The 24,996-nt window shown below is 43.7% G+C and overlaps 1 protein-coding gene across 3 annotated transcripts; it reads right to left on the bottom strand.

The window, feature by feature from the left end:
- Positions 1-170: 170 nt before the first annotated feature.
- LOC125426528 (rac GTPase-activating protein 1-like) lies at positions 171-21,909 on the bottom strand. 3 transcript variants are annotated; one of them, XM_048484903.1, is made up of 17 exons: positions 21,651-21,909; positions 21,301-21,395; positions 19,789-19,991; positions 17,771-17,907; positions 14,526-14,598; positions 13,047-13,085; positions 11,671-11,748; positions 10,593-10,707; positions 8,828-9,006; positions 8,441-8,596; positions 8,208-8,303; positions 3,792-3,993; positions 3,355-3,460; positions 2,750-2,882; positions 1,721-1,832; positions 1,445-1,535; positions 171-1,162 (listed from the first exon to the last, which is right to left on the bottom strand). In XM_048484903.1, exons 2-17 carry the CDS (start codon positions 21,380-21,382, stop codon positions 1,111-1,113), a joined length of 1,854 nt encoding a protein of 617 aa, XP_048340860.1. In that variant the 5' UTR covers positions 21,383-21,395; positions 21,651-21,909; the 3' UTR covers positions 171-1,110. The 3 variants fall into 3 exon arrangements, with proteins under 3 accessions (XP_048340860.1, XP_048340861.1, XP_048340862.1); XM_048484904.1 differs by having other exon boundaries at positions 21,305-21,395; positions 21,651-21,908; XM_048484905.1 differs by lacking the exon at positions 21,301-21,395 and having other exon boundaries at positions 21,651-21,908.
- Positions 21,910-24,996: the final 3,087 nt, after the last annotated feature.

The raw sequence follows: 24,996 nt of genomic DNA, 5'->3' as shown, positions 1-24,996 counted from the left end.
AATGGAAAACCTAAAGCATGTAAGCACCATTCCTGCTGAGAGCACTGCCAAGAGAGGATGGAAGCACTCAGAGCTCAGGGGAAACAAGAAAATCAATACCAAAGAAATGTGGGTTAACACCCTATGAAAAAATTAAAACATGAAGACATTCACTTTGGACACAGCCCTGATTTGTTCCTGTCAACTTTTAATCATCACCATCATCCAATGTGCAATAACGTCTGTGTCCAGTCAGTGATAAGAAACTCATACATCATTTCTATGGCACAGCCCTTTAATCTATGACAGTAAAGAACTGCACAATTAGGGAATTCATCATTCTCAAATTTACCAGAGATATTCACACCCACTAGCATAGTAAAACTAAGTCCTGTAAATAGTTAGGGCATGCCCTTTGCATAATAGCTACATTGAATGCTAACACGAGACTGCATAGTGTCAGATGCGCTACTCCTAGGAAAGGGTGTGCAACCCAGAAGTCACAAAAGGATCATGTTGAGCCCAGTAACCAAATGGAGAAGCACCTGGATCCACAATTAAATTATAGCAACTGTGAAGATAATCCAGGGCAGTGCTTATTTTTTGTACTAGCCAATGCTGTTAAGGTTCCTGTTTTGGCATTACTGTCCTTAGGGAAGTGACCATATAAAACATAATTAATTAGTGATTTGAATATCAGCACGGACAGTGTCAAAGCATCGTTTCCAATGGAACTGCAATATAGGTTGTATCCAATGCTCGTTTCCCATGATAGGTAGTGCTGAAGGTGATTTGTGCCCATTCCTTCTCCCACTTGCAGAATTCCTGTATCTCTTCCTCTGTTGTTGTTGTTAGGGGCTTCACCTGGACCACAGGGGAAGCGTTTCAGAGCTGCAAAACTCTGTTACGTTTCTCTGAACACTCTCATGTCCCTGAATTAACCGCTTTGTCTCTTGAAACAAAAGTTGGACGGAGCAAAAGCAGTTTGTTTTCTCCAGCAGCCTTCCTCGATCACAGTGTCCTCATCAGTCAACAGCTGCATCAGTCAACACCTAGATTGGCAAAGAAGTGGTTAACAGGCAGAAGCCAAGGAAGTTGGTGCGAGGACGGGGGTCATGCAGAGTAGTTCTTTTATGTTGGGAGAGGGAACAATTTGCCAGTCTTCTTAGTGCGATGGGCACACCTGATAAAAGAAAAGAGCAAAGTTAGATCCAAGACCCAACATAGCCTCTACAAATGCATGCCCTTGTCACTGGCACACTGGCAGTTGTTCCTCTCCCACCCCCTCCCCCAGCTGGCATCCCCACAGAGGCTGAGCAGGAATGTGCTCAGGCACAGATCGGCCCAGTGCTGAATCTTGTCATCCTTCCCAATACTATCTTTTCTGCCCCAAAGTAGGGCAGGGCCAGCCCCATCCCGATACAAGCATCCTCTTTTTGTGCCTCCTCCTATCCACATCACTCACAAAGGTGGGAGGGTGGTACCAATGCAGTCATGTAGCTTACTGGGGAGACAGCCACTTCCTGGTGATGGACTCATCTGGATGCTCTTTATTTCTGCAGAAGTGAAAGGACAGAACAGCTGCTCTGTGAGAGTGGAGGGAAGGTTATGGGGAAGATCATTAGGTCTTCTTCCCTTCACCATCGCCCTTTGGAAGATCACCAAAACCAAGTACTTCTGAGGCTTTCCCCATATTTCTTCCTTAGCCTCCTCCCCCTCCCCCCGTTCCCATTTGACTTACCTTGCTTATTTACCACACTGGGCTGCTGCACTGAAGGCACCAGGTTCTCCTGCTCCTCTTCCACAAAACGTTTCCAAAATTCAAGCGGCAGTGCTAACAGCTGGGCAACAACCTGTGGGAAAAGAGCACCAGACTGACGATGCTCCGACAGCACCACCTTCATTCACTGCTGGTTCTTGCTTATGTTTCATAGATGTGTTTCTGTCCCTGAATTTCTATCTACACATGTTCAAACACCAGCACCTTTCTTGAACGTGCGTTCAGGATGAAACTTTTAATAAAAAAGCCTTCACCATAACTGCACACAATATTACTGAAATGAAATTTTCACACTCCTTCAAGTCAATGTCTGAAATGCAGATTTCGAATTCTTTTACTATCCTTGGCAAAAGAACACAAACTCAGTTGTGCAGTGTTGACTTAGGGACTCTGTTCCTCATTGCGACTATGGCACTGCTTTGAGATTTTATTTAATAAAAGGTGTATTATTGTTTATTACATTTATAGACTGTCCCTCCCCTTTTGGGCTCAAATGGTACTATATGCACTTGGGTATACACACACTGTATGTATACCAGAATTCAGCATCTTAAAAATGTCTGATTTTTTTTCCTTTTTAAAGAAGGAAACAGACTCTCAACTTTTAAAACTCAAATACAGGCTAGAAAACTTGGTGTGCAGTCCTTAACAAACCTACAGAAGCCAGAAGAGAGGCCAAGCAGGATTTCCAGTAGAATGGTTATCAGTGCCCCTTGCTATGGGTAAAAGTAACAATTATTAGAATCAAGGCAGTATATATTTTGACATGAGTTATTCAGTTCTAAACCCTCTTATCTTACAGAGCTGGTTAAAAAAAACCCCTAGGAGTGCAGAGAAAAGTTTGAAGCCAAAAATCTCCTTCCCAAAGCATGCAACTAGCACAACCTACATGGGAAAAATCTGGCTTCCTCCTCCTATACAAGCTAAGCATTGAGTGGTCTACAGCTTGGGGAAAAATAGATTCACCTGCATGCAAAGTACATCTGTTACCTGGATCTGACGGGGTGTGTCCTCCATGATGGTGACAGGAGAGGGGTTGGGAATACTGTGCCCAACTAGGGTTGGTCCAAAGATACATGCCAAACTATGTTGGTCCATTCGACACTCCGGGCTGTCTATGACTCTAAGGGGAGGGGGGGAGGGAGAGCAAGAGATGAATCCATAGCGTCCAGAGCAAGTGCCACAATATGAACCTGAACTCTGTTCCATTTGACACAGCTATGCCTGCAAGGCATGGTGAAGGACACTGCTCTAGGACATGCTGATTACAGTATGGAGCATCCAAGGTCACATATGAGACACTATTGACCACAGCATGTAGCATGGTGTTCCAGAACCCGTCCTCAAAGTCTCTTCTATCCTCTGGGAATGCAACAAATGCCCATGATTTGTGTATCTTTGAAATGGAAGTTGCATCTTTGCAACTGCATGTATATCCAGTTGTAGTTGCAGATGTATATGTGGGGGGGGGGGGATCTGTGTCCCCTGAACATGCAATGACATTTCTAGCAAGGTTGAAATAACTGGATGCTGTTCCTGATTGTTCTTGCCTCCCCCTTCAAGTCTGTGCTTGTTCTCATCGACACTCCTCTCACCTATGCAAGTGGAGCATGAGAAAAGCCAGGGTATCTCTGTTGGCCAGGGGCAGCTTCATCATAACATGGCAGAGAGCTGTGTGACGGGTAGTTTCATCTGGGATGTCTGGGCAGAAGAAAAACGAGTTATGGATCTTTAGGCACCCACAGATGTCAGCATTTAGAGGACTCACCAACACTCATGCAAGTACCGTTCCCAAGCATTAAGCTGTAAAGTCTGACAATGACAGTACTCGGGTTCTTTCACATTCACATAAAATTAAGTAGAGGTCTCCAAGCAATCAGCCAGTTTCAGGAGCAATTCAGCCCCTTCTTCCCTTTTCAACCAGTAATGCTAGCCTCTCCTAAAATCTAAAACTAGACAATATCGAGAATCCCACTACACAGAATTCATCCTGGGACAGACCATTTCCCCTTCCTGCCCTGCTCAAACTTACCTGCAGCATGCAGGAAAGCAGAGTGCAGGTAGAAAGTAACAAGTGGTTCCTTCAAGCTCCTCAGAAAGTCCTTGAGAATGCCACAGATCACATGCACATCAGCCACTTGATCAAGTGAAAGAGCTGCTCCTCTGGAATGAAGCAGCTTGTTTTTCCATTCACGTACAACAGGCTCTGCACCAGACACTCGGTATAACCCCATCTGCCACAGAGGAGAAGTTGTCACCACCTCAGTCTGCATTCCTGGCCCAGCACAATACCATGACTAAGATTAGCCGCAAAGTCATTGGGCACCAGGGACCAAGTCCATCGTCTTGCCTTATGCAGAGAGCTGCTAAGACCTCCATTGCAAAAATCATGTTACGTACATAGCTACATGTGATTTTCACAATAGTGCCAATAACAGGTCCAAAGAGGAGTTTGAGGAGGCAAAAATGGTGTCACCCAAATTATTTTCAGCAGTTTCATGCAAAAAGTGCATTTGGAAAGTACAAAACCTCTACAATGTGTGATGCACAGTTCTAGTTTACGTCACCATCAATAAACCAGAGAACTGTGCACTAGGCAAATTGGAAAGAGGAGAAACTGGACTTATTTACTGGCAAAGAAAAGTCAGATGCTCAGAGGTACTTTATTACTATTCATAATTCCTGCATGGGAATTCAGTGCCATAGGCTGTGCTGGAGGCCTCGTGTGTTTTCTTGATGATGGTATAGTGCAGAAGGCAGAGAGGATCCCAGGATCACTGACTAGTCTGGCATGAGGAAAACTGCATCCCCCCCTCCCCCCCGAAACATATTAGTTTTGAAACCATGGAAATGGAGCAAACTCACAACCATGTAAGAAGCAAACTCACAACCATGTACATGCACCCTCACTCAGCAGAAGCAATCAGAAAGAAGCCAAGCTGCCTAAAAATGCCACAGCACTCCAGCATCATCTTCCCCACCAGCTAAGACTCAGCTTCATAGTAAAAAAGCAAGGGCTGGCATCTATATGGATCAAAACATCTACAAATAAGGACATCTTTGACAAAAAACCCAGTGTGATTTTTCAAAAAGGAATTGTGGGGGTTTTAAGAACCTCTGCAATAGTAATATCACAGATATGACACCTCTGCCCACAGTCTGGACAGTATTTTTGGTTGTTGTAGCAATTCAAAATGGCGCCTAGTTGTAAAGAGAATGAGTCAGTTTGAGGGAAAGAGAAGACATGGCAAGAGGGCACCAGGAACCCACGGGGGAAATAGAGTTTCCCCCTGCTCTTCATGGGTCTCATTCTTGTTAAAGCATCAAAAATTATTAAACCCTGCGCTGTAATTTTCATTATTAAAAACATGAATATTCCTCCATAACAAGCACCTTAGGGCAGCAAACCAAACTAAAGATCTGTACAAGTCAAAATAAATTACTAGAAAACAAAAACACTTCACACCATAGTTATAAAACCAAAGCTGAATCCTTGCCTATCTTCCATACCTAGAAATACTGTAACTATTCCCAGTCTCAGCAAAAGAAAGAACTGTGGTCATGCATGATGTGATGGAAATGACAACTGCGTCTTTCCGATGTTTAAAGAAGTCCCAATTCTCTGGTTGCATTTTAGAAGTTACTTTAAGCACGGCTTACATCAAAACATTTATTCTGCATACTGTTCAGCATGGCACTTTCTTAATATAGCATTTTAGTGCATCTAAAAGCTATTAGCAGAACTTGCCTTTTGCGATCACAAGTAACTTCTAAAATGCACCCAGAGAATCGGGAAGGGGGGGGGGGGGGGGCACGCACAGAAATGGGCAGGTACTGGGACTGCAGAGGAGCCCTCCGCTGCAATTTACATTCCGGAAGAGCCTGCAGCTTAATTCAGCATTGAGGTTGTTTCTTTCTTTGAGACAGGGTATGGTAAAAAATAACTTTTTCTGAAACAATTAAGCAGGGAAGATTTGGTATATAGAGAAGGTCACAGACAAGGTCTACTTTTTGAGCAAAATCAGAGGAATTTTGTGTAGGGACTGAATGGTCAGTAGTATAAACCAAATTTGAGGACACAAAGTAAGATTTTTTTTAAACAAAGAAAGCTTTAAAGACTAAGGAGGGAAGATATACAAAGTGACAGAGAGACACAGAATAGATAACCAAGGGCAAGAGAAAGCTGATGAAACAGGAAACTTAATGCGATAATTAGTGCAGGCAAAATGCCAAGGACACATAGGAGACACCTAAAGAGCTGGATGGGAAAAATCAGGATCACATGAAGAATCTTACAAGCAAGAAGAGGCTGACAGGGGAAAAAACAACCCCAGATAACATTTACCTCAGCATAAGTTTTCACGAACCAGAGATCGTTTCATCAAATACACTGGAGTGTAGAAGAGAACATAAAAAGTAAAGACACAAGCCCCTTTCAAACTGCCCATATAGCCCTTTTTAGCAGTCAGTTGCTAATTTATTATTGTGTCATTTCAGACTCAATCATTTTGGCTCCTGTTGCTAATGGATTAATTTTTTTACATTTTCAAGAAAAGCCACTTGCGTCCCATGGGCATGCCAGGGTTCAGCCATTTTTTGAATGAAAATGGACTTTTCCTGTTTTCAGTTTTCCTTGCACTTCTGAATAGCTCCAATGTGCTATTTTTTAACGCCTGGAGTGCTTCCGAAAGGACCACTCCCCCGCTCCCAGCATACCTTTTCCCATGTGCATTCTTTTTTGCCCTTTTTCTTTTGAACATTCTGACATTTGCACTATACCAACAAAGCAATTCAGTGCATCCCAGTGCTGCTGATGTAGCACTGAACTGCTGTATCACCAGTATTGGGGATGCACTGCAGACCTATGGCGCTAAAGTACTATATAGCAAATCTCAGAACAGTTCCCTCAAAAAAGGTGGGGGTGAAAAAGAACATGCCTTGGGAAAAGGTGAGGAAAAATGGCATTGTTTGAAATGGCCACAGCACTTCAGAGTGCTTTAGAGCTGACTCACAGATGGACTGAAACAGCTATATGAAATGCCTGTCTCTGAACTGCTTTACCTGGAAAGGGGCCAACAACGGATGACATCTGGTTTAGAACAGCAATCTGGAAGGGGTCATGTAGTCAAAAGAAGTTAAAAGAAGTAGAAAGGACCTTGGGAGGCAATGACGTAGGTATAGATTTTTTTATGGGGGGGTTCGGGGCGGGACCACGCCTCCACTTGCCCCGGGGTGTGGCCATGCCTCCCCAAGCCCTGCCCACGGCCTCAGTGCTTATAAAAGCAAGTCTCCCAGGCCAGGGACAGCAGACTCGCCTGCCCTGCCCGCCCCGCCCCCCACCAGCTGGGCTCCCAGCCGGCAGCCCCTTCTGTCCTCCCCTCCGGGCAGAGGTGTAGCTAGGGAGCCTGGTGCAAAATCTGAGTTTTACGGGGGCCCCACAAACCACGGGCGGCCACTGTGATGCTGGAATCCACCCCCAAACAGCATCAATGGTGTTTAAACTAGGGAGCCCAGATTCTCCTTTTAAATCCACCTTAAAGGGAGAATCTGGGGTCTCCAGTTAAAACAACATTGAAAGTGATGCTGTTTTGGGGTGGTTTATTCCCCACCCTGAAACAGCATCACTTTCAATGTTTAAACTGGGGACCTCAGATTCTCCCTTTAAATCCATGCCGAAGGGGGTGGATTTAAAAAGAGAATCTGGGGAAATTTGGGGGGTGCCTGCTGTCAGGGGTGCAATTGTTAGCTGGCACCACCAAACTTTCAGCGTATCTTTAGGAGACTCTCCTGATTATACAAGTTTGGTTCAGGGGGTCCAAAGTTATGGATCCTCAAAGGTGTAGCCCCCATCTTCTATTAGCTCCCATTGGAAACAATGGGGGATGGGGGCATCCACTTTGAGAGTCCATAACTTTGGACCCCCTGAACCAAACATCACCAAACCTGGGTGGTATCATCAGGAGAGTCTTATTTAAAATCCCTGAAATGTTGGTGTTGCTAGCCTAAAAACTTCACCCCCTGCAGGCCAAAAACACCACTAAAAATACAAAAAAACACAAATGGGGGGTGGAGCTTCAGACATGTAATGGGGGGGTTGAACCCGAGAATCCCCCATTTCCTATGTCCTTGTTGGGAGGACCCTGTGGACAAAAATGTGACAGACATGAGAGGTAGTCTGAATGAAAGTGCAGAAAAGAATCATGAAACCAAGGGAGCTGTATGTGTTGCAAATCTGGATCCAGGAACCCAGGTTGGCAAGAGGTGTGAGCAAACAGTATAAGCTTTGAGTAATTATCCACAGGGAAAAACTGGATAAAGCACAGGACAGAATGGAAAAGTAAAGTGGAATGGGAATTAAGTTTGACTGAAAAGCTGAGAAAGGCATCGAAGATGAAAGGTAGCCCAATTAGCCCTTTTGTCCAGATATCTTAGTCACCCCTTCATTCACCTCCTGGAGACCACGATTTTCCACCTGACTCACACACTGAACCACTAGTGTGGGCACCATAGGGGGTGTACTGGGTGCGAAGTCAGCCAGAATGCCCTGCAAAAAAAGAAAGAGTAGATACCACACTGTGTGGAGAAATATCTTAGCATAGCTACCCTGCACAAAAAGTCAATAGAGCTACTGTTTCTCCAGGGTAAAGCCCACTCCTCAAGTTCTCACCCTGCAACACTCACCTCCTTCATTCTTTGGCGAGTACCTGGTATACACAGAGATGGGCAGTTTTCTCTGCACTCAGGGTGTACAACAAGCTGGCAGGATCGACATTTAAGTGCCACCTTCCCAAAGCGCAGATGGGATTTGCAACTGGCACAGGACTCTCGACAGATGATCTTGGGCAGGAAGGGAGAAAGAAAAGGGGAGATAAGCAAAGCAGAAAGAGCAACTAGATTTCCACCCCATGGGCAGTTAAGCAAACTTGCTCATATGCAATGCAACTGCTGCCTACCTACTTTGCAATGCATCATACACAGTCTCTGCTTTGTGAGCAATCTTGAGAACGCAGCCTGCCATGCAGGTACACTAGTGTTTACAACAGGCCTGTTTTCTCAAGTCTTACTCACTGTCTTGGAGGTGAAGTGATGTTGGAGTGGTGGTGCTTTCCATGAGGGAGAAGGAGAGGAAGGGAAGCAGCCCTGGGCACCCTTCCCCCCAGCTCCAACCTCTGTGCCAGCAGCTTCACTCTCAGCTTGGCTTCTCTGTCCATCTGACTCATCACAGCTGCCCAACACTGAGGTGAATTCTGTGAAGAGAAGAGTTGCTCTCAGTACTAGGAACATGAATACACACAAGGACCGTCTTCCAGTGTTCTGAAAAGACACTTCCCTGCACACCTTGCTGAAACTTCATACTAGCTAGTCCGCTTATCTCAAACTGCAGCTTCCCATTAAGAGGCTAAAATCCTGTGAATTCAAAAACTCGTGGAGAAGAAAACAGCAGCAGCTTCTGGTGTATGGGACTGCCCAGGAGTCCTGGTCAGGGTAGGACAGAAGTTTAACAATCTTTCCCACTAGTGCAGGGTTTGGAAATATAGGAACTTCTAAGTATCCAAACAAGGGAAGAGTGGGGGAATGGATTCAAAGTGACATATACCAAGGCCTCCAACAATGATGCCCAGGGGAAGAAGAATTTTTTCATAAAATTGCCCTTCTTACAACCAAGGCTCCTTTGGAAGCAGAAACCTGTTTCTGAAATTATCACGGATGCCTTAGTGACTTAAATAGGGGGAGGGGGAGCCACTTGGACATTTTGCTGAACTCGGCTTTGTAACCTCATCCCTCAACTGCTAATCATATCCACCTAGCACCATTCCCTAACATTGTTGGTTGAACTCTCCTTAAATAAAGATCTAAACAGAAGTCAGCTACCTCTCATATAGGGTCTGATGATGCATGGAGACGTCCCATTTTGTGGATCAAATGCAGGGGCAAATTGAGTGTTTTGACTGATTGACAAGTTTTATTATTTATACATTTTTCTAGTATTAGTATAGATTTATTGATCTACTGATAACAGCCCTAGTGTAGAAATTTCTGAAGCAGTTGATACATTTTCAATCCATGTTCTACATGATATATAACAATGATCCTGTTTTTGTACTTGGAATGTATGGTACTTCTGGTTTATGCCTGATAAAGGTTTTTGGATTGGATCTACTGATATAGTTATTTAATTTTTTTTAAATCTAAAGATATGCAGGAGTGGGGAGGCCAAGGGCAGTAGAAACTATACAGCAGGACAAGAAACAGAAAGTAGTCGGCAACAGGGAGGTGGTGAGGGGGAAGCATGCCAAGCAGTGTGAGGGAGTAAGCATGGGGGTAAGACTAGATGGGTGGGCTGCAGCTGGAGGGAAGAGGTCTGGGGCAAAGTTGTGTCCACTAGCAAATCTGTCCCGTCCAGTGAAGCAAAATTTAAATCCTGCTATGAATTGATGTACTTGCTGTAGAGAGAGTGGAAAGTGAAAGCAGGATTAGAGGAAATACATTCGTACAGGAAATCTTGTCATGGTGGACATTTGCCTCCACCATGCAGCAAATGCCTTGTGAATAATTGGCCACAGAGTGCCTTTCCTGTGCCACTGAGCAATTGTAGCCTGCTCCTACTTATAATTGAGAAGTGCTTCCTTTAAGGCAGATGATGAAGCAGACCTAAGCCATGAAGGATCAGCATCACCTTTTTCTCTGCACTTCGGGAACACAGTCCAAAATTTATGTGAAGAGAGCTCTGAAAGCTTATGGTGGCATCCCAGTAACACTAGCCAACCAGCTGCCCTCCATGTTTAGTACAGTCCTACCAAAGAGAGGGGCCAAACTGAAGATGAAGGGCTACCTGCAATTGTGGAGATGTGATGACTCTGCTTGGATCGGCGACGTGGCACCAGCTCAACATGTGGCAAGCTTTCAGCAGCAGCTGAAGGTCTCCAGGTCAAAGCCAGGATATTTGCCTGCCAAGATTTTAAGGACAGGAAGAGAAGAGGTGACAACCACACCCAATCAGATTTGAGATCTGGACTACTATACAGGAGTGCAGGGAAACCCAAACAAAGAGCTCTTTGTAGGATGAAGAGAGAAGCCCTCTCCAGCTAGACAGAAAGGTCTTTGTTTTAATTGAAAGATGTGAAGATGCAAGAATAGGCCATACCTTGCTGGATTAGACCAACAGTTCACCTAGTCCAGCACCCCGTTTCCCACAATGACTGACCAGATGCAAAGTTCACAGGCAAGAGTGGCACAGGCCAAATCCTGATTCCCTGCTGCAGAACCCCAGCAACTGGCCTTCAGAGGTCTATCACCTCACACCACCGAGGTATCATTCAGCCAAAGCCAATAACTACTGATGGACTTCCCCTTCATGAATTAGTTAAAATCATTCTGAATCCAAGAAGGCCTCATCCAGGTACTAAAGAATCACAAACCCACATATCCACCAAGAATAATGCCTATTTTGAAGGAAATAGGTATCAGTGTCTCATTTGCAACTAATTATATGCTCATATGAAAGGCTATCTCCAAATCAAAAAGCTCACTCACAATGTCATGGTACGGTAGGAAGCTTTGAGGATTTGCAGAGATCTCCCTCCACCCATTCTAGCCTGTGCCTTCCATGCCTCCCACCACTTTACCTTTCACGTGGTCTTTTTTAAAATTATGGGACCAAGCTGTGCAGTCCTAGAACCATGATAGATATTCAGTCTAGGTATCAATGTCATAGACAACATCACTGCTTTACACATATGCACATTCTATTTCACTATCCTACTGCAACAAGTTGTGGGACTAATCATACACACAGGACCATAAACCGAAATACCTCTTAGAATGAGTTTTGCTCCAATACAGTCAAAGATAAATCTTGTGGTTCATATTATCTTTACTTGCACAGGTGTAGAACACTGTCATATACTCACATTAGGAGAAGGAATCACAGATGGCCGTGCACGCTTGGCTGCTACCATTGGCTGGATCAGGGGTGCCAGAGAGGAACGCTAAAGAAGGAAATGAGTTCAACAGCAAGATAAGGATGGCTCCACTTAATTCAGAGTGAGGTGGTGGTATTCTGCACTAGGGATGAATGGATTGCTCCACTTGCATCCTGATCAAAATTTGTTGCATCTTTTATCCAAGGGTTTTATTCCCACAGTCTTCTGTGGAATTTCAAGTTGAACCCAAAATTTATAGTGCCAATGTTTCTCCTCATTTCCTGTGTCCATGGAGACCACAAACTAAGGGAAGAAATTGTCTCAAGGTATTTATTTCCATAACCTTAAGACTGGAGGCCTTGACCTGGATGGCCCAGCCTAGCCTGATCTCGTCAGATCTCAGAATCCTGGGCTAGCATCTAGATGAGAGACTACCAAGGAATACCAGAGTCGCTATGCAGAGGAAGGCAATGGCAAACCAACGCTTTTAGTCTCTTGCCTTGAAAACTCTACTGAGTTGCCATAAGTCAGATGTGACTTGATAACACTTTACACATACAAAAACTGTGAAACCTAAGAGCAGTGACCCCTACATGAAAACAACAACAATAAAATAAAATACCCATCAAAACTCTGCATGTCAATTAAAAAAATTATTTCCAGCCCAGAAAAGGATGGTTCCTATTTCTTTTTCAATTTTCTTGTACAACAAATAGCTGCACACTTTTTGATCTCCCTAAATCTCATGATCACAAAGGTGGACATGTCTGAAGTTTTACTACTGAGTATGGTATATGTCATCTGTTGTATGTGTTATCTTGTTGCAGGCGCGCTGTATTTCTGCTTTTGTAACATTATTTGATATGTTACAGTTAATATTTATGCTTTGTTCTGATTTCTGGAATCCCAGTCCTGTTCCATTTATTAAATGTTTCATTCTATTGCTTGCATTGACTTACACTGCATAAAATACTCTGAGTTTCATTAAGAAAGGCAGATTATAAAGAAAAATCCTCTCTAGTCTACATGGATATCAGGGAAAATTATCCGCTAAATTATAAGTGCAATTCCCTGCCCCCAACTGCTCACAGACAGTTTCATTTCTATCCAAAGAGCAACCTGAACAATTGTCAGCAACCTGACAATCAAGACCTAACTGTGAAATGCAACTGAAAAGAATACTGCAATCCCCTATCAGTTTTCTACACCTTTCACCCACAGAAAATTGACCATTCAGAGTCAAATCTTATCCGTATTTAAGACTTTCCAGAGCCTTAAAGGCGGAATAAGGGAAGTATCCAGAAGTTCCATTGTTCCTATGCAACTGTAGGCTCTAATGAGAATTGAATGCCATATTCACTTACCCTTTTGCTTCCTTTGGCAGGTTTTATCATATTAAGATTCTGGAAGAAAAAGCAAATAAAGGAAAGCGGAGTTAGGATCCAGTAGTCAATCCCTCCTTGAGTATGACCCTTCCACCACAATTTACGACTTGTTCTGTTTAGGTATTTGCTGATGTTTTGCCAAAGGAAGCAGCCCATTAACACTAGAAGCAGATTATACCAGCCTCTGAGTGGTTATGCAGAAATATAGGCAGGACAATTAAACATACAAGTGGTGAAGATATAGAAAGAAGACCATTTGATAGACAATTCCCCTCCACAAGCATGATCAAAGCCTGTGCATATTGTAGAAATGACATAAAGCAGTGTGGAGGGGAGAGGGCACATAAACAGCAAATTGGTTTTGAACAAAGTATCAGTGTCTGTTTTGTTCCAAGGAATGTCAATATGTATTTTCAAGTTGTATTGTTATATATGGTCCAATGGGATGCAGTTGAAATTACAAGTGCTGGATGTATAAATACTACTTCAGGGGCAGCCCACAAAGGGGCGGAACACCTAATTTAAAGCAGGTCATCTTTCATATCCCATCTCCACAGATCAGAAATGAGATGCTTAAGGGCCATTTCCCCTCCCCCATTTCTATTTTTTCCCCATGGAGAAGATTCTGGCCAACTGATTTTAAGTTTAGGAGGGGGAAAGTTGGACAGTCATTCACAGCCTGTTGTGTCATGTTTACAGTAGATTTGTATCACTCAACATCCCTATCATGCTGGACTGGTATTTTCATAGCTGCAGTGCCTGGGGGAAGTAATCAGAGGTCCAGCTGGGTTTCAGCCTGGAATGAATGCATGTGGGTATTTTAGTTGTCTCAGATTTCAGTGGTTTTGAGCAGATGCTTGGAGGTCTTTCTGTAGTCAGCAGTGTGAGAGGGCTGGGAAAACAGTAGGAGGAGGGGTAAATTGCTTGCATGAAGGGAAGTAGGAGCTCAGGTCAATTCAGGCTCAGCCTCCTCCCAGTTCCAACGATGCAGGGCTCACATCAACAATCCCTTCTCCATCTTGATGTGGCTAAATGCAAAGTTGTTGGCTGATAAAATAACCAGTATTTATGATTAAATGAATTTTAAGTGGAAGATTCAGAACTGGTTCTTTCAGAGCTTGCTCTGGTACAGATTTCTACTAACCACACTGGGATGCTTTCATATGAATCCCATTACTAAAATGTTATGCTTGCTTTACAGAGCAATTGATCATGGAAAAATAAAACTTTATTTACCTTGACCTTTACCTCATCCTTTCACAACATTTAGTCCACCCTTGATAAGTATAGCAATTTCTGCAAAAATCTTATCAACCACAGCCTAACAAATGATACACATCGGATGTCTGACACTGATAATTTCCAGGGTGAAATTTTGGCTCAGGCTCCAATAGAGTCTGGCCATACCTTAAGCCTTCAGTTATTTCATGATTAGCCCAGGAAGGGCCTGGAGCTTACCGCTTCATCACCCGAGTGGTCAAAGCTGATGTCAGATATGATTGAGTTGCCAAGTTCTTCCCCTGGAGACAACCTGAGAAGAACAGCAAGTAAGTTTAAAGGGGAAAACATAAGGAACATCATCATTTAGTCATGTTTTGTCATTCCACCCTCACACTTCAAGTCCAGTGGGGTAAGCCAAGAACAAATACTCACTATCATTTGTTCATTCCCCTATTTTCCAAAAATCTCATGTGGACCTAATAGCGGTAAGGAAATAGGCAATCCCTAGTTTATGTATTTCTTTGAGAAATGCAATAGGCAATCCCTAGTTTATGTATTTCTTTGAGAAATACTGCTCTGCCTCCAAGCAGGCGTTTGTGAGTGTAATCAAGGTAGGAATCATTTCAAGCACGCCAAAAATTGGAAAGCATTTGAAAGTCAAAACCAAGCACGCTAGTCAATCATGCTTCATTTTTCTGTGCGCACAAGCATATGCAGGCCGTTCTACAGCACAGACACACCATATGTATGTGCAGCAAGCATGTGAAATTATCATGCAACAGAAATATAATTTGCTCACCTTCCTAGATGAAGTGGTTTATGAGCAGAGAACTTGACACATTTGATGTTAAATCTGCTCCAACACACTTCATTCTTGCAACCAAAGAATTGAAGCATTAAAAAGTTGTTGCATTTATACATAACAGTTCAAGTCATAAACTTAATGAAGAGTTCCAGGAGATTCCAAGGCTACGATTTCAGCATTTTGAAAGTTGGCTGGTCCAACAGGTGACTGAGAACTAGCGTAGTACAATGTTTCAAGTGGAAAGTCCCAAGTTCAAGGCTCATGTCATTTACCGATAGTGAAATCTCTGAATAGTTTCACTCTTCTAAGCACTTCAGTGGACTAAAACAGTACACCTCCACTTAGGACTGCACAGTAACGCACTGAGCAGCCTTAAACATTCCTCTTTCCTTAAACATAATGCCCCCATAATATCTTTGTCCAAATGGGGCCAACAATAGCTACAAGCTACAAGGTGTCGTGGGGGAGGTGGTGGATAGAGACAGAGTTAGATTTCATTGATCCAAATTGGGCCATTGTTCTGTATGATGAAAAATGACTGAAAATGTGAAACTAGGAATTCTCACAGTCATGTTTAGTTTAACCCTGGTAGTAGCAGACACAGAACAAGATGCAAGTCAGCTGAAAGTGAAGCACCTTTGAAGTACAGGATCTATGTCTGCTGTGGAATAGTAGATCTGTTGTCTGCAGGGGAACTTTTCTCCCATGACCAGTGGTATGCTTATATATTTGTAAATCAAGTATATCCTATTATATAAAAGGTTAGCTATGGTGGCGACAACTCACTTCTATCCAATCACCACACATGACTCACTTCCACCCAATCAGCAAACACACATGGCTTGGGGGTGGGGCTTGCCCAGAAGAGCAAAAAACAACACAAACAAAACAATGGAATGTGGCAGATACTCTTTTGTGTACTAGCCCTTCTCCTCCATTGCTGAATAATTACAGTCACTGTACTGACTACAGCTGCCTGAGGAGGAACAGGTGTCAGGTGCTCCCTATTGGAGGGTTGTGACTGCTGGTGGTCACAACTGTGCCATTAACTATTGCATGGTGATACAGGTGTCCATGAAGAGGAGAAGGCATTTGGGAATAGGAGAAGAAAGAGGAGGGAGTTGGTGACATGGGGTGCAAGGGGAGGAAAGGCAGAAAGGGTCACACCCTTGGTGGACACCATTAATACTGGCATGTTGATGAGGGCATCCAAGAAGAAGATGAGGAAGGAACTGGTGGTGCAGGGCCAGAGGGGGAGGGGAGGAAAGGCAGGAGGGGTTGGCTCCCTCAGTGGGCGCTGTTAACCCACCTACAGTTTTAAGACAACCCACTGTATTTGTTTGTACAATGGGCTTTACTGTTAGTACACTATAAATTGCTGAGGCTCTCTCATTCAAGAACACTAGCATTTCCACTGACACTTCTTGCCACTCACCAGGTTAGCTGATTCATTGCATTGGCTGCAATGGAGCCAGTTCAGAGCAGAGAATCTGGGGAAATTTTGGGGTGCCTATCAGGGGTGCATTTTAACTTAGCGGCACCAAACATTCAGTGTATCTTCAGGAGACCCTCCTGATGATACCACCCAGGTTTCGTGAAGTTTGGTTCAGAGGGTCCAAAGTTATGGACTCTCAAAGCAGTAGCCCCCATCTCCTATTAGCTCCAATTGGAAACAATACGGGATGGAACTCCCCTTTGGCGGTCCATAACTTTGCACCCCCACTTAATCAAACTTTGCAAAACCTGAGTGGTGTCACTGGGAGAGTCTCCTGAAGATACCCTGAAATTTTGGTGCCGCTAGCTTTAAAAATGCACCCCCTGCAGGCCAACAACGGAAAAACACATAAAATGCCAAAAATGCTAACAAATACAAATTGGGGATTTGGCTAATTCAGTCATACCAAAAATTTTATAGCTGAATCAAGCTGAATTTGAATTTTCTTGAATTTTTTGGATATTGCTCAAGCTTAGTTACTATATACACAATACATACTATAAACTGACAGAACTGTGTTGGCCCCTTTGGGTGCCCTCTAGGTAGAAAGATGAGTTACTGTGTTTCCCCGAAAATAAGACAGTGTCTTATATTAATTTTTGCTCCCAAAGATGCGTTATGTCTTATTTTCAGGGGATGTCTTATTTTTCTGTGTTCTGCTCGTCGGGCATGCTTCCAAACAAAAACTTTGCTACATCTTACTTTCAGGGGATGCCTTATATTTCGCACTTCAGCAAAACCTCTATTACGTCTTATTTTCAGGGGATGTCTTATATTGGGGAAACAGGGTATAAATACCAGTGTGGCACAATAGTTAGTATGTTGGTTCTGGGAGGCCCAATGTTAAATTCTCACTCTACCATGAAACCTTACTGGGTGTTCCTGGGTTACTCTAACCTACCTCACAGGCTAACCTACCTAACAGGATTTTTGTAAAGATAACATAGAAGAGGATGATGTAAGCTGTTTTGGGCCCCCAGGCAGAGAATAAATAAAACAAATAGTAGTAGTACTCTTGCTTTGCAAAAGAAAGTTGGTGTTGGAGCAAAGGACTGGCTTCAGTGAGGATCAGGATAGCTAGGGCAGAGAACAAAGAGGAGTGGAGTCTGAGGTGCAGGCCCATTTGTTCTGTCTAGATGAGACTGTAATGCAGTTTAACTGCTTGATCCCTTGGGCACTCACTGCTTGCCAGGCTGCAGGCTTCTGCGGTCGAAACTTCGCCCATCAAAAGCTCCAAGGACTGAGCTCTGGTCCTCGTTGAAAGGATTGATCTGTGGATCAGCCACCAGGTAGTCATAGATAAGCTGCAGTTTGCGTTCCTGAGAGGAACAAAGTAAGAGCTTGTTAGAATGGAACAAGGAACACCCTCTCACAGACTCACCCAGCCTTAGTAAGGTCCAGATGATATGAATATCCTTCCTCTGTGCATTTTTGTTTTTTGGAGGAAGGGGAACACCTAATGCTCCCAACTCAATACAGAGTGAAAAATAACATAGTGAATGAGTGTGCTGTGAGAGTGGGCCACTATTTATTTATTTATTTATTTGACTTTTGAAAACCCAAACAATACAATCTGAATAAGTTAAACAATTTATGGTTATTTAAATGTTGAGAGAAACACTTTTATATTGGGTTCAGAATTGCAGTATAATGTTACAATCCAGGCGGGTCCTTATATAAGGGAGTAGGATTATTGTCTATTGCAATGTTCATTCTTATGTATCACCTTGTTCTTACTGCATTGCTTTGTACCTTTGTAATCCACTCTATTTCTTCTAGTGTGGCCATGGCTTGTACAGCTCTGTTTGCACAGTTTCTTGATTTCTGTAATCCTGATCCTCTCTGTATTGTTACTTGATGTCTTGTACTGTCTAAATGTCTTTCTGTGTGTTATAACTTGAGTTGAGCTTCAGTGAGAAATAGAAGCTACAAATCACATTAGTAAACATTTAGGATTCTATACTCTCTCCAAATTCTCTCCAAAGCCACAAAGGCTTATAATATATAGAATTTTACATTAACACGAATTGTTGCTATAATCTTGACATTCACTGCTGCAGGTGCAGCCCTAACAAAGAAAAAACTTAAACTTCCTAGCCAGTTCAGGGCAGAGGCAAGACTAAATGGGAAGTTCTACTCAAAGCTAAGTGCTTTGTGCACTATGGTACAGCTGTTCTCAGAAACTTTTTAATTTTTGTTGGGTAAAGAAATGGCTGAGTTTCTTTTCTTTTGATTGTGCATCAGATGCCACATTTAAGTGATGAAACAGTATTCATATCTGGTTAATTCATCTTAGAATTAGATACCTGCCTTTTTATTTTTAAAAACATGCATCCATGTAAGGATTTTCTGCATGCATCCATGTAGGGATTTTCCTTGTATGGACACTGTGATACACCTGCTGTTTGGGGGAGCAGACATACTGGCAAGCACCACAACAGGGAACCTGTTGGGCACACCAATCTAGAGGGGGAGGCAAATTCCCCTCTGGACACAGCATGGGCTTACGCTGATGGAAATGGCAGTTACCCCAGCGGAGGGGCAAATCTGTTGGCGCCCAGCTGCTGTGAGCCCTGGGACACTTGGCTGCAATGTCCAGCTCTCTGTTGGTGCTTTCCTGCTGCCCCGAGTTGTGTTGGTGAGGCGGGGGCATTCCTGGGAGTGGAGACCCTCAGTCGGCTTCCACTGCTGGATTAGCCCCCTTGCATTGGCAGAGCGAGGCTCAGCCATATGCTGCGATTTTCATGGCGTATCTCTACTGTTCCCTATGGGGGTGCTGAAGGTGAGTTTCTCTCTTTTTTTTACTTTTTGTGCTTCCTGCGCTGCGGGAAAGCGCTTTGGAGAGGGCAGAATGGCACCATCCCTGCCCACAGGACAGCTGTGGATTGGGCTGTCAAACCCTCAAAATGTGGAAGTAGGAACATGCCTTATAAAAAAATTCAGCTACTCCAGAGAATATAGATGATTGGTCCTATGATGCATGAGCAGAAATAAGTGAAACACTAGCACCAAAGCACTTACACAACATTTCCCTGTCCTCTGACCCCATATTTGGCACAGGAACATCACTAGTCCTGGGTTGAAGTGACAAACCCAGTATCCTTAAAAGCAGAGCCAATAATGCAGCATCCAAGCAATGTGCAGCTTATCCTCCTATCATGGCTTTCCATCTCTGCCCCCTTCCCCCCCCCCTCAAGCACCTGTGTCTCCAGCTCTGCTTCCACCAACTGCCGTTTCTTCATCTCCACATCAACTTGGTTGCGGGCATGTTTCAGTTTCACCTCCAGCACTGAACGATCAGACTCCGAATGGCGCAGTCGATCCCTTGCTGCCTGCAAATCACAGTCCAATCGGCAGCATCGCTGGCGCATTCCTTCAAGACACTGGGCAATCTGGAGGTAGTCTAGGGTGCAAAGATGTAAACACTGCGGATCTGAAGGTAAGATGTTCTCTATGATGCTAAGGGAAGAAATTAGCTGTATGTGGACCCTTCATAAAGATATCACTTTGGAACAGCAACCATGGCCCAAACCTCAAAAAGATGTTGGCCAAACAATTGGGAAACTATCTCCATCTAAGCAAGCAGACAGGAGACAATAAGCAAGTGGAATTAGGCTGTTTTTTAGTCAAAAAAGGCAGGCTCAAACTCATTTGATTCTTCACCAGGGAATCTCTGAGAGCCTGTGGCTCTCTGACATTATGTTCACCCGCCCCCCATGGGAAAGCTGTAAGGCTCTGAAGCACTGCTAGGTATTGCTGGCTTCAAATTCTATTAGCAGTAGGTGGCTCTATAGAATTTCCTTCAAGGAAAAAAATGGAATTAGTTGTCTAAAACACCAAATCTGCTTGGCAAGCTACCAAATAGTGATGCCAAGGTTCCAGTCCTGAATATGAGCCTCAAATTCCAGAGCTGCCAAATGACGTTGCTCATTTCACTTATACAGCAGTCCTTCTACATGCATGTACATTGTACACAAGTTCTGCATTGACACGCAATTGCAATGTCGATTTTATACCACACTGCTGTCAGGCCTTGAGAAATCACAGGGCCCTGATCATCAGCACAATTATGTTGCAGAAGTTTCCTCAAGTTCTCTCACTCATCAGACAGCGGCAGTTGCTCCATAGGTTGTGGAGAGCTACATTCATAATTACCATCAACCAACAAAACCAGATTTGTTTCCAAGAAGGCTCGGAGCCTTCCCATACCTTCAGTGGTAGATGCATCAAAGTGGAAACCAACCACAGTTCCCACTGAACAAAGGCTTTGCTCACTTTCTGAAACAGCGTGGATGCCACATTGGGGGATGGTGCTCAGAAGAGCCACATATGGCATGTGAAAGAGCCACAGGTGGTCCCCAACTACTGAGTACCATTGCAACAGACATTTTCTTTAAGAATATTAAAAGTAGTAGGTTTCCAAGTAGTTGTCAACTGAATAAGTTTGGAGACTGGTTTACTTCTTGCTGAGCAATGGGACAGACTATAATTTGTCACATAACTCCTCCCCATCAAGGGAGAAATGTTGAAGTGGAATTGCCTGTACTTCTAAAGAAATAAAGACCCCAAACTGAGTTTGTTTAGGTGCATAAATAAGGGTCAACATTGCGGGGAAGGGCGGTGATGGGAAGCACAGAAAATAAGAACTACTAGTTAAGCAGCCTTAGGCAACCAAGTCTAAGATAGAGAAAAGGGCCTTCCTCCAAACCCACCTACTTCGATAGAGCTGTTAAATTCTACAAGTTGAAGAGCTTGATCCAGGCAGTGCATCAACTGTTTGCTCAAACGATTCATCCTGCTAAAGATACTGAAGAAGACAACGACATTTTGATCTGCAGCAAACATCCACTTAAAAAGGTGCAAACCTCAGCAGCCCAAAATTTCACAACAGCCCCATCTTTAAGCATTGCAGAAGACCCCTTTCCAACGCGTAAAACAATAACGGCAGCTTTTCACGCCCCCACTCTCAGACCCCGCATTTCTGCAATGGCTCCCAAGCACTGGATGCTTGGGAGACAAAAATTAAGACGCCCAGGTAGAAGCATTCATACGGAAATCATACTTAGCAGAAAAGCCGCTGGAAGAAAGACCCGCACAGCCCCTTGAGAAAAGGCGAGGGGACCTCTTCTCCTTCCGCGGAAACCCACGCTTCAGTTTACAAAACCATCCTGAGCATGCTTGGAGACACGAAACTGCTCTCCATCGATTTGCACACAACAACACATTCCTCCGCCTGAGAGTCCCAGCGAGTGTGCGCTTAGATGCCGTTAAGCCCCCCGCGAGCTCCACCTTCCTTGCAAAGGCTCAAACCCATTCGGCCTGTATTAGAAGAGGGGGCGGGCCCGCTGCAAAGGCCCGCCCATTGCGATTCAGCCAGGTGCTCCTGCCCAATCAAAAAGGCGACATCCGAGCAATGCCGTCAGGGCTAACGGGCTCTTTAAATGGGACTCGGCAGGGAATTCTCCACCCCACCTCTCAAGTTTAGTCGCACATGCCAAAGCGTCTCTAAGCGAAGGAGAAGGGTTTGAGATTCTTCCGCTGCGGCCTTTTTTTTTTTTGGCGCACAGGGTTTCGGAATCGCGATGTTAAAGGAAAAGCCAGTGCCTTTTCTGGTTTGCAATAACTGGGGCACTGCGTTTGCGTCAATCAGGGGCTGGTGGGTTTCTCTCATGGTTATTAGGGCCACAGCCTTGTTGTGGCAGGAGCTTTTGTTTGAAGCAGAAAATCAGCTGGTGAACATTCACCGCGTTTTTTCCTGCTGACAAAACGACAACGCTTTCCTAACAGATTTTTGTTTTTTAAAAGCTCAGGAGCACTCTCCAAAAATGGCAAAGGAGCATCTCCTTCATCCTGGCGACTTGATGCATTTGCAGCGTCTTGGGGCCTCTTATCCTCTGAGGTGTTCCTTAACTGCCCCCAGTCCATTGTTCAACTTTCCTGCTTTGGAGAAAGTGGTTTTGTAGCAAAGGCCTGGCTGGCTCCCCTGCTTTTAGTGTTTGGGGGCTGATGTTAAGAAAAGGGGTGACTTCTACATAAACCTCTTCGGTCTGAGCACCCGTAAGGCTGGGTGTTCAACTGAAGCCTGTTCACGGGTTTGTGGGATAAGCAAAGAACTACTGAAGTTTCCCCATCCAGCAATTGCTGTTGGCAAAATTACCACATTAGTGATTCATGTTTCCTCATCTTCAAGTGGCACTTGTTGAGTCATCCCCCTTTGTTCTCACACCCAGCCTATGAGGTAGTTTAGGTAGAGTGGCCATGGCTTACCCAGAAAGATGACCAATAATTAGCCTGAACTTGGGTCTTCCTGTTTTGCAGGCAACATATTGACTTTGGCTGTCCATTCAGTTACCTGCTGGCACTGTTAGAGAATCAGTATGGGATGGTGGTTAAGAGCAGGTGGACTCTAATCTGGATAACTGGATTTGTTTCCCCACTACTACACATGAAGTCTGCTGGGTGACCTTGGGCTAGTCACAGTTTGTTCAGAACTCTCTCAGCCCCACCCACCTCACAAGATGCCTGTTGTGGGGAGAGGAACAAAAAGGAGTTTGTAAGTCCCTTTGAGTCTCCTTACAAGGCAGAAAGGGTGGGTGGTATAAATCCAAATTCTTCTTCTTCTTAGGTTATCCATACCCTCTCTTTAGAATAGATATGGTTTTCATTCAGATTGTTTTCAAGTTTAACAAGTGCCGTACAAATACTAAATAGACAGGAGTGGCTGTGCTGGATGCCAAACTCACAAACTGGTGATCAGTGCTTGCAAAGACCAATAATTTATTTGAGAAGTACTGATATAACTAGCTAAACTCTCAGACACTGAGCTAGGTTGAAAAGCTTTCTGAAGTTCATTCTTTGCCAGTCCCAGATCATCACTAAAATTGGGATACTAAGGATCTACTTCACAAGGTTGTTGTATATATTTAAGGAAAATTACTAGAACTACTTTTTAGATTACTTAGTATATCTAAAAGTGTTCATTATAACAATGTTCAGTCCACTTCCCCATCTCTACAGCTGCCAGAGTCCCCACACAACATGACTCATATACTTTTAATAATTGCATGAAAAAGAAGTTTTTAACAAGGAGCATCTTTTTGTTCACACAAGGATAAAATTATATGAGAGTTGCTAATTTTATTTCTAGCCACTCTAAACATTTTCTTCTAATATATGAAGCATTTTTAAAATCAGGCTATTAGCACTTAGAATTTTCCCAAGTTACCTACTGCAAGGAGTTTTAGATAATCTTAATCCAGCAAGAGAAAAAGAGATGCATGCTTATTCGTAGGGAACCTCCCCAATAAAGACACTCATGGTGAGACAGGATAGTTGAAACCTGCTCCTTCGCGCTATGAGAGATGCTTCAAGTTCAGCTAATGTGCCACTGTGCCCACTAATGCCTTTTGAAACCAGTGCAGCTAGGAGGTTTCTGTCTGTACAGAACTCAAAAGACGCAGTCTGAGTCACATGGATACCTAAGTTTGAAAGATCAAAGATGAACTGGCTCAAAGTTTCACAGCTGAGGCTCTTTCCTCGTCTCAGTAGGTTGCTTTTGCTGGGCCTTGAAACTTCAGTAGGGTTTTTGTTGCATCGCCCAGTCCTGGACTCTCTCATGCAACAAACCTGCTAGCCCATCTTTCCAGCTGGAAAGCTAAGCCAATAGGAGTCAAATGAGTTCAAAGTGGGTATGAATGGGGAACATCAGGGAGAGGATTCAACTATGCCACATTCACAGTTGCTTGCCAGGAATGCTATTAAAAGTATAGTGAAAAAGGTCTTGGAGCCATTTTGGAGTCTTGGAGCAAATTTGCCAGGTTTCCACACCAGAACTTATTTTCAACATTAATAAGAAGTGTATCTGAACAGGGGGCTTCCAAATTTTCAACCAGCCCTTACTGCTGTGCCTTCAACAGAGGCCTGATCTGCTACAATCTGCAGCTGATACTATTTACTGCTATTATATGAAAAGGTGTAGAGGTAATGCTTTGTGCGTAAAAGGAAAACCTCCCAGGCAGCTAAACCTTGGCATCCTTTCCCCCGAAATTAAACTGTGTGTGTGTGTGTGTGTGTACTATAAATAGGCTGTACATTAGATTAAAAAAAAGGTTGTAAAAGGGTTACCGAATTTGTTTCTCTGCAGATCTAAGGGGGCTTTGCTGCTCTGATCTTTTCTTTTTTCTTTGTAGAACATAACAGGAAGGTGCATGATCCAGCAATCTAAGCAAGACTTGCAGTGCTTAAATCAGAGTAACTATAATAGAATGGCAGTCACTTTAGGTTATGATGGGAGACTGCTTAGGAACTCTATTTGTGATTCTTTGCAGGTGCAATACAAACACAAGATGGGATGAAAGGCAGGTGAGATACAAATACAAGCAACACCATATATAGACAAACTGCATTCA

The sequence above is a fragment of the Sphaerodactylus townsendi genome, linkage group LG02 (assembly GCF_021028975.2).
Source record: "Sphaerodactylus townsendi isolate TG3544 linkage group LG02, MPM_Stown_v2.3, whole genome shotgun sequence".
In the NCBI taxonomy this organism is placed as follows: Eukaryota; Metazoa; Chordata; class Lepidosauria; order Squamata; family Sphaerodactylidae; genus Sphaerodactylus; species Sphaerodactylus townsendi.
Note: the sequence above shows the minus strand (reverse complement) of the source record. Positions and strands in the feature narration are given on the sequence as shown.